The 10,205-nt window shown below is 34.5% G+C and overlaps 1 protein-coding gene across 2 annotated transcripts; it reads right to left on the bottom strand.

The window, feature by feature from the left end:
- Window positions 1-5,495: 5,495 nt before the first annotated feature.
- LOC131619277 (iron-sulfur protein required for NADH dehydrogenase, mitochondrial-like) lies at window positions 5,496-9,212 on the bottom strand. Of its 2 annotated transcripts, XM_058890390.1 has the most exons (8): window positions 8,978-9,208; window positions 8,786-8,894; window positions 8,585-8,707; window positions 7,884-7,981; window positions 7,557-7,683; window positions 7,351-7,436; window positions 6,768-6,893; window positions 5,496-6,070 (listed from the first exon to the last, which is right to left on the bottom strand). In XM_058890390.1, exons 1-8 carry the CDS (start codon window positions 8,987-8,989, stop codon window positions 5,912-5,914), a joined length of 840 nt encoding a protein of 279 aa, XP_058746373.1. In that variant the 5' UTR covers window positions 8,990-9,208; the 3' UTR covers window positions 5,496-5,911. The 2 variants fall into 2 exon arrangements, with proteins under 2 accessions (XP_058746373.1, XP_058746380.1); XM_058890397.1 differs by lacking the exon at window positions 8,585-8,707 and having other exon boundaries at window positions 8,978-9,212.
- Between the last annotated feature and the right edge of the window lie 993 nt (window positions 9,213-10,205).

Genomic DNA, 10,205 nt, shown 5'->3' with positions numbered 1-10,205 from the left:
CTTAAAATTGGACTTGGATTGCTGTCACAGTAAACAAATATTGAACTTAAATATTGAGATTGTTTATATTGCTTTTCTTATTCACTCTATAATTGCAGCTATATATAACAGACAGAGTCTGATATTTTTAAATTATATATATATATATAGAAAATTTAATATTTAAGAAGTATCTTTTTAATTTTGTTGAATAATTAATATTTTTAATCTTTTAAGTAGATTAGATACATTAAATTGAGTTAATTCATAAAACATTTTCTTATAATAAAGATTGCAAGGAAATATTAAATTATTTATATAACTAATTTAATAGAAATAAAAAAAAAAATCTGTAGAAATGTAAATATATTATTGATTAGTTTCCGAATTGAACAACCGTTACATTAAATTTCCATAATAAAGACATATAAAATTAATTTTTGTTCTAGAAACTCTATAAGCCAACGAATTTCTAATTTAGTCGTTTTTCGGTACTACGGTTTGTTAAAGGAATGGAACGTTATTGGTTGAAATTTTCATAATGAAGATGTATCAAGTCTGATTTTTCTCTTGTGTTTAAGAAACTCATATTTTGCTATAGAAATTAATAAAAATATTTATTAACTTTAGTGATTTATAAACAAAAAATATATGTAAAAAGTTAATGTAGACGTATTTGATTAAAACTACCGATTATATTAAATTCTTAAATATTATCTTATCTGCTTATAATTCTTTCTATAAGATATAAGTTTTCATATTGAACCAATATCGTGAGATATTAAATCTGATTTATTTTAAAATATTTTTTTCTTTGCTAAAGAAAAAAACAAAATTAATGAAAGACAAAAATGAATTATTTATTTAAAAATAGAATTTAAGATTGACTTATCATGTAAAAGTTTAAATATAAACGACTTAATTTCGATTTTATATAGTAAAATTGCATATAATTATTGATCTTATAGGGATCAGAACGATTTCCGGTGGCCCAGAACACGTGAGCTTTAGTGGTGGATGCGAAAAAAAGGGTGTAGATACAAGATACTCTGATGCCAAAGTGAGATTCAGGGTGAAAGAAGTGCAAGTACGAAGTTAGAAAATAATCAGAATATTTAACCCTCTTGTGAAAGAGGATATTTATAGTGCCCTAATGCTTGACCAATGTCTCTATTGAGGCTGAATTCTCTGGCCCAAAATAGCAGACTGCCAAGATCGTACGTGGATAAGGAAAGATCGGCGCATGGTCTACGTCTTAGGTTAACTAAAATTGGACAGAGAATCGCTTAGCAAGTTAGATAGAGAATCTTCGTTACAATTCAAAGAAATATGCAAAGCCAAGTTATAGTTCATGCCTTCCTCAAGCAAATCTTCATCGCAGAAAACCAAATTGTTACAAGCAAAGATATTACCAACCACTCTAGTAAACTGATCCACAACCACTCTAGTAAACTGATCCACAATCACATCATGATCAATATATGTATGTTCTAGTACTTTCATTAGGGTATCCCTTTGAACAAAAAAACTCATTAACAGAGACAATATGGAGATTTTAGATGGGGTGTGGTGTAAATGATCCACCACCTTATAATCACTCATCTTGATGATCTTCAACAGTTCATCTATATCTTTGTGTGATGAAGACCTATCATTCAATTTTGTTCATGTACTAACATCCACAGACTCTTTACTTTGATTCTTCATGACATCAACGGTCTTCTTAGGTGTTTGTGCAAAAATTCGTCCACTTCGAGTTACATCTGAAGGTCGCTGAAGAGCATCCGAAACCTGGAATCCTTGAAGACTATTTCATACATAGGGAACTGATTGGCCAATATTCCGAGCAAATTCTTTCATCTTTCCCGGGGAAGTAAATCCTTCAATCCTTCTCTGCGCTTGGCAGATCCGTCTCCTCCCCCACGGTTACAAACGCATCCTCGGGGAATTCCACAAATGTCGAGGCCGTCTCCCGAGGACCTGTAGCGATCCATTCATCCTCGGAAGTTCCGGACTCCTCTTGTTCGGACACGCTTTGAGCAGGGGCCTCCCGCTCAGGAGTATTCTGGTTTGTCGAGCTGTCAGCTTCAGAGCTACTGCTAGCGTCAATCATAATTTCACCCTCAACCTTAATTGCCATTTGTACTTGAAAAGCAATGGAAAAAAGTAAATTCGAAGTTGAAATCAAATCCACCCTTCCACTACTAATCAAGTGAAACGGTGTGCGCAAAGGCAGCGAGGACAATGTCCCCGGCCAGAGCCCTTAAACAGCATACATATGTGTGAGGAGCTCGATTGAACCCTCCCCGGAAGGATAAACCCTAGAGCTTCGCGGGGAAGGATCTCCCCGACTCCTGGGTTTAAGCTTCGCATGAAGTTCCACCAGAGAACTTGTGCGGTCCGCCGTACAAACCTTGATTCCGGCCGACATCCACCGGAAAACTCATGATCCTCACTGATTCCTGGCCCTCTCGCCTTGACTACAATGCCTAAACAGCCAAAAAATGCTAAAAAAATGCTAAGTCTCTTGCGCGCCCCCGTTGGCATCCAAAAGTGGTAGAACCACCGTCAAACACCAACACTCGCGGGAGGACACCTAAAAACTACCTTCTCCTTATCCTAAAATCATGCATTCTAAGCAAAATTGTAAACTAATACTATCAAAAGCAGGGGAAAAGGAAGAACTTACGTGTTCAGGTGAGGTTATATAGTGATCGAGCAACTCACAACGGCGGAAGACGACAACGAGAAGGAGCTACGAGCAGGGAGAGATGAGAAGAGAGAGAAGCGAAGGTGAAACTGAAATCTGCTCCCTCCTATTTATAGAAGACACTAATAACGCGTGCGCGGGCACACGCTTAGTCTAGCCTAGTCATCATTGCACATTGACTGCAATGCATGGCTCGATGCACGCGTGCAACGCTATCCCTTCGGATCCAATCAACTATTCAACTCCCTGCAAATCGATCATATGCGTCGACGTTAAGGCTCCCAGCAATCTTTCCTCCTCGAAAAGCCTAAAGAGGCAACACCCCCTCGGGTAGCGGGCATCATTCGTGCACATTGTTTCTCCCTAGGCCAAGGGCTGCTCTTAAGCCATTGCTCTCATGCTCGGAGTAATCACTTGGGGGGCTCCTGTTCCGGACTGACCCAATGATAAGACATGGCTCAATCCACTTCTGCATCAGAACGATCCAATAGCCTAGGCCTAACCACCCAAGGGAAAATGGAAACTCCTTTCCTCCTGCCCCTCTGTCGAGGACGCATCTTCATTTGACACGAGGACATCAGACCATCGTTGTCCCCAGCCGGACCTCCGTCTGGGCCAACAGCAAGACATCCACTCTGCCCCTAATTGGGTACAAGTGGCCTTCCGCTCGCTTGGCACCTCTACCACCCAAAAGTACGTCTTTGCCGAACCAACGGCTAGTTTCAGACAGCTTCCCAGGATTCCTAAATATACTCCTATATTCCTGACAGTCACGCATTTTGATCTTGGATCCTCGATCTAGCCCTAAATATGGACCAATGGCCAAGTGTTGGGGTATTATATAAACCCTCTCATTTGAGAGGGTCGGGTAATTCGAATTCAAACACTAAAAACATTCAAATGTATATGTGCTTCTACTTACTTCAACATCGGAGTACCTTGCAGGTACACCTCTTCCTTCTCATCACCAACATTAAGCTCGAAGCCGCATGCCCACCTTCTGGTTCTGATTAACTAGTGAGATTAGAAAATAATAATTATAGTAATAATAATTATTATAGAAAATATAATACTATTTATATTTATAGAAAAAATAAAAAAAATTCTATTTTAAGAAATTTTTTGTTTCTATTGATTTAATTTTGTTACAATAATTAATTATTATAGAAAATAATGATAATATTTAGGGGTGTTCATTGGTTCGGACAAATTCGAACCAAACCGGAATCCAAACCAAACCATAGTGTTTGGTTAGGACATTTTTTTAGTTCGGACAAAAACCGAACCAAACCAATGAAACCCGATGTTAATTGGTTCGGGCATTGGATTTTCAAAACTCTACCCGCGGGCCCGTCCACCCGAACCAACCATAACTAATTTGTATAATTTATATCATAATTATCATAGAAACTAATATAAAGTATTCAACTTCAAGAAGAAAAAATGAAATTACATTTGTGACATTCACGATCTATATGGAGAAACGAAAAAATTAGGAATTTTATATTATTATTAAAATTTAGTTGATGTAAATTAGATATTTTTAAAAAATATTTGTGCACATTTGTTTTTAGTGTATCCAATCAATCCAACCCAAACCAACCCGTTGTTTTTCGGTTTGGTTCGGTTTGGGCTTTATCCCAAAAATGTGCAAATCCAATCCAAACCAATCCATATATTTTTGATCCGTTCGGACATCGGATTCTCTTAAAACCGAACCAAACCGGCCCGCGAACACCCCTAATAATATTTATAAATATATGAATAGTAAAATATTTCTATTTTTAAAAAAATTGTTTCTATTTATTTAATTTTGTTGAGAAATTGATGACAATTGAAATAAATGGTATATTCGAAGATACATTTCTGAACTCACCAAAAAAATCCAAAAAAAAAAAAAATAGTATCTTCGATATACATCTCCGAATTCATCCAAAAAAATCTTCAAAAATTAGTGCGTTCGGAGATGCATCCCTGAAAGACATTTTGAAATTTTCAAAGATGAAATTCACCCCATAAAGGAATACAAAGAAATTCCCTTAATTTATTACCTTTGAAACTTCAATGCACTCCCCATCTAGTAATGATTTAGGGCTCTTTAGCCACAGTCATAAATTTGTTTAATTACAAGTTTAAAATATTTTCATAAATTTATTTTCTTATTTTTTTTTAATTCTGTAAGATAGCTAATAAAAACAAATTATTATATATATATATATATATATATATATATATATATATATATATATATATATATGTATAAAGAATTTTATTTTATTTTTTATTATAAAAATAATTTATTCAAGCTTTTTTATAAACATTTATTTCAATAAGTGCTCCGATAACCCTTTCATATTTATGATATGCCTACCACTCATACTTACTAAACCATCAGTGTACCTATTCTTTTCTACACTCAACAAACTCGATGCTTCTTAGAAACCGGTTTCTCATCCCACTCAACAACCTCAATTCTGCTTAAAAATCAGTTTCTCACATGCTCCTCGAGTGGAAACTTGAAGGTGATAATTATTTGAAGAATGGAGGTTTATAACTGGAATTACAACAAGCTCAAGAAGGTGGGTAATCACTAATGCTGCAAGGAGGTTTCAGGGAGTGAAATCACAACAGAGTTATGGTGATCATTGAACGACGTTATTACGAATGTAGAGCATAGAGGGAACAACAACGTTCCGATAAAAATACAACATAAATATTTTCACAAAATAAACAAATCTTAAATTGTCATCTTATGTGGTTAGTTTGGATGCATTGCGGGAAAATTATCTTTAGGAAGAGCAACATATTGTCAAAGAAAATACTGAGAATATGATATTCTTAACATGGTAGATGTAGTATATTCTCTACCTGTGGTAGTGACTGTATGGCTAGATTTATTCTTATAAGACATGAAAATAATATGGTTATACAATGACCCTCAGTGAATGGCATCACAAAACACTGTTGCCAATTCCTATTAACCTCAAAGTTGAAGTTAAATTAAACTGCTAATTTGATAGCACCTACTATGTGACGTCAAAGTAACCACTAACAGCTTATTAAACAAAATTGAAAATACCTGAATCTACAAGCCTGTAACATATGCCAGGCCTGCATCTCATGCTGCAATTTCAACAAAATTTAGTGGTAGTCAAACCCTGGTGTAAACAGCATAAGGGAAGCCAGGTTGGTCCTTTCTCTTGTTCACAGACCGGAGAGTTATCATAGTATAATTTCTGGATGAAATTGTCGCTCTTTGAGTTTCTGAACAATTTTTTCAGCAATATTGCCATATGCTCTAGAAACTACAGAATCAGGTGCTGCCAACACTATTGGGTGCCCTTGATCACAAGCTTCCCTGATCCCCACTTCCAGTGGTATCTTGAATAATCAATAGATGAAAATTATTTGTCAGAAACACTAAATTTTGCAAATCTTAAGATTCGGGAAAGAGGTTGCTTTGATTATCAATGATTTAAGGCATGCATATTACACAGTAACTTAAGAGAATTATTCTTCTCAATTAGTAAAATCAACCCCCTAAAAAAACGAACCCTCTACCAAGTACCAAGTTTGAAGTCTCCCGTGCAAAATCAGTACGCACAGCACAATCAAAGAATATGTCAAACTGCTTACTGCTTGTGTATAGCAGCAACCCAGTAAAACGAGAAAATGGTTCTAGGGATTATCTTATATTTCATCTAGAAGAAAAGAATAATGTTGACTTTTAACTCCTCGATCTCTCAATTTAGTTCTCACAAACTCAATAACAAATTCACATTAACTGTGTCTTCCTTAATTAATTTTGGGAGAAAAATAAATCTAAGGTAGAGACATAAGTAACCCCGGCATCATTTAATTTTATTGGAGGATTTTCTTTACACATTAGCTATATAGTTAAACACCGACATTCTAAAAGATAACTTTTATAGTAACATCAGAAAAAGAGTAAAAAAGTGATCAGTTGTCTTTTAAAAATGATAACAAGTCTGAGTCCAATTGCTTGCTTCAACAGAGTCCAAAGATCTGCAAAATTATAATTTAAAATGCATAATCTACATACAGATAATCAGCATACCTCGCCAAGAAATTCTAATCCCATTTCAGCGGCTGTGCTATTAGCCCCTCCTTTTCCAAATATATAAGAAGGTTCGCCACAATGTGGACATTTGAAGCAGCTCATATTCTCTATAACTCCCAAAATCTGTAAGGACAGATAGAATTCTCATATTAATAGAAATTAAAGGTGGGATGCATTCATATGCTTTTCAGATGATATGTGAACACCAAATCAGAAGATGGCTGATATATCAATGTACTGTGACATAAATAAAAACACATGCCTCAAAACAGATCATAAAAGCACATATGAATATGGTTCCCCAATATTTGAGACCATGGGTATGTTTTTCATATTTATTTAAATTAGTTTTAGCAACATAATTAGTTAAATGAATTAAGCCAATAGGATTTCTAAATCCATGGAATCAATGGGTAAACTCTTATTTCGATAAAATCCAATCTCTTGTTTCAGCAGGATTGGGATTTCAGACAACCTAACGAGGTAGTATCGTAGGAGGGCTGTAGTGCTACTAGATAGCATACGTTCTTATAAACAAAAACTCATATAGGTAAAAAAATACGCCAAGTGAATATTATACCGGAATATCAACTTTATTGAACATTTGTACACCCCTCCTTGCATCCATTAATGCAACATCTTGAGGAGTTGAAACAATCAGTGCACCTACCATACAAGAAGCCATGACAAAAGATAAGCAAAGAAAAAAAAAATTAAGTGTATGGAAACTATATAAGGAAAGGTAATTTCAAAGGATATCTTTGAGATTCCTAAATTGTTAACTACCTGATAATTGCAGATTCTGAGACATAGATATCTGGACATCACCGGTGCCAGGAGGCATATCTATCACTAGAATGTCAAGGTGACCCCAGTCAACTCCCCTTGTCATTTTCTCAAGAGCATTCGATACCTATATTATAATCCAACAATAGAAATTCAAATAAAATACAATTGAAGTGAGTATTTTGCAAGCAGATTTATTCAATAAGAAATCTTCTGCGATGTGTTCCATTAAACAAGAGCTAAAGTTGTTGAAGGCAGATGAAGCAATAATTAGTCAATGAAAGCGAAAAGGAGTAGAATCAAGGGAAAGAGCAGTTACAGGCATACCATGGGACCTCTCCAGACAATTGGGGCATTCTTCTCCACAAGGAACCCTATTGACATGCATTTGATTCCATAACTATCAATAGGAATCATTTTCTTATCTGAAATTATGCGAACAGAAAATTATTGGCATGGACTGAAATGGAAGATGGAAGGAACTTAGCCATCAAACATAGCTTAATAAGCATTTTATCTATAAGTAGCAATTTTAAACCATGTGTTGAGAAGAGTGGATTGCTAGTACTCCTCTTCTAGTTATGTATTGAATTCCATCCAATCCAAAAAAATCAATGAAGTGGATGATTTAAAACAACCTTATTGAGTGCAGTTTCATTTATGATAATCAGTAAATATTATAACGGATAAGTTTATCAAGCTCGAAATGCCTGAGAAATTAATTGAGTAGTAGTTAGCATTTTACAGTTAATCATATAACATGATTAACATCTAGAAGAAAAGCAGTCAAACAGTTCCTATTGCTCTAGTATCATCGCCACAATTGCTTGTATGTTGACAGGAAAGCAAACATGGTTAACATCGATTCTGTAGGTTAAAAGTGCGCCAATTTCCAACACTCCTACAATACATCCTATCACTTTCATTTTCTCAAAGCTTTTACCAAATTCTATATGCTAGTATCAGTGTCGTGTCTAATGCCCGTGTCTGTGTTCGTGCTTTATAGCAAAATATCAAAAGATATATACCGAGATTTACTTCAGGTTTTGTGTCAATGTTCATCATGATAGGAATGTTGGGTCCATATACATCAGCATCAAGTAAACCAACCTTCAGCTGAAACTTACTAGCAAGTGTAACAGCTAAATTCACTGTAAATTCAAATCAAATCAATTCATTCCCAACAAAACTCAACTAATTCATAAAGAGAAAAATTGAAAATTTTTTACCGGCAGTTGTGGACTTGCCGACACCACCTTTACCGGAAGCAATAGCTATGGTATCTTTCACTCCATCAATGCGGAGATTCTTCGCGTAGCTTCTAACACTTCCTAGCCACTGATTACAATGAAAAAAATACACTATCAGTGTAAAAAAATAAGGAAAGAGAAAATGGCGAATTCGATGTTCGGATGTTTCACCTTCGGCCTCATGAATTGGTACTCTTGAATATGTGATTTGAGTGATGTTTGGGCACTCTGTGAAACGCTAACTGTGTTTGGCGGAGTTTTTGTCAGGGTTTTGGGTATGATTTCACATTTGATTTGAGTGTGTATGTTTTTTTTCTCCGGGGTTTGGCGATATGTGATGTAAGAAAAAAAAAATCATGAAATTGAGTTTTTTTTGTCTGTATTTTGTGTTTGATTAGGTGAATTTGAGGAAACCCCGGTATAAATTAGTTAATTCAACACTTGAATTGGGTTACAATTACATTTAATATCAAAGAAGAATGAATTTTAATAAAAAATTGTAATTTATTTATCAACAATTAATCTATGTTTTGATATTTTATGATGAAATATGATAAAAAATGGTTCTACCTACCTCAAATAGAAATAAACAAAAATGTGTCTGGCTTAGTGATAAAGGTTTAAGTGGGAGTGCTTAAAACCAAACCGGCTCAATAGAAAATTATAAAATCAAATTAAATTAAATTAAAAGCGTAAAAAATCTCAAATGGTTCGGATGTAGTTGGTTTGATTTGCGGTTTGTATTTTGTAAACCGAACCAAACCGCATCATGTTACAACTCAAACTTTACTTAATCCGCATCCAACCAAAATTCAAACCTATTATGCCTTATCCTTCAAATTACGACTGATTTTTTCTTCCTCCCGCTTAAGGTTTCAGTTTAAGTCTTCTTAAATCTCTCCTAGCGATATCACACATTCTTCTCATCTTCTTTTTCAAGTACATCTCACATCTTCTTCTATAATCTCTCATCTCTTATATTCTTTCTTTTTCATCTTATTAATTTTATTCTAGTGTTTTCTCTTCTAGTTATGTTTTTAATGCACCTCTTCTTCTCTAATCTCTCCTCTCTTATGCTCTTTCTTTTGCATATTCTCTAATATTTCATCTCTGTCTTTTCTATTTCATTATAATGTTTTTTACATTAATTTTTGCTACTATTTTATGTTTTTTATTCCACTTTTATGTTTGTATATTAAATGGAAAATTATTGTCCAAATATGATGAAATTTGTTATTATTTGATAACTCATAAATAACTAAATACAAAGCTATGTTGTCATCTATATGTGTTTGTATGGCTCAATAATTTTTTTGTAAAAAATCAAACCAACCCAAACCGTATTGGTTTGCTTTAGTTTGGTTCGATTTTATTTCTAAAAGTCAACCAAACCACAATG

This window comes from Vicia villosa, linkage group LG1 (genome assembly GCF_029867415.1).
Source record: "Vicia villosa cultivar HV-30 ecotype Madison, WI linkage group LG1, Vvil1.0, whole genome shotgun sequence".
In the NCBI taxonomy this organism is placed as follows: Eukaryota; Viridiplantae; Streptophyta; class Magnoliopsida; order Fabales; family Fabaceae; genus Vicia; species Vicia villosa.
This window is presented reverse-complemented; position numbering and strand designations above follow the sequence as displayed.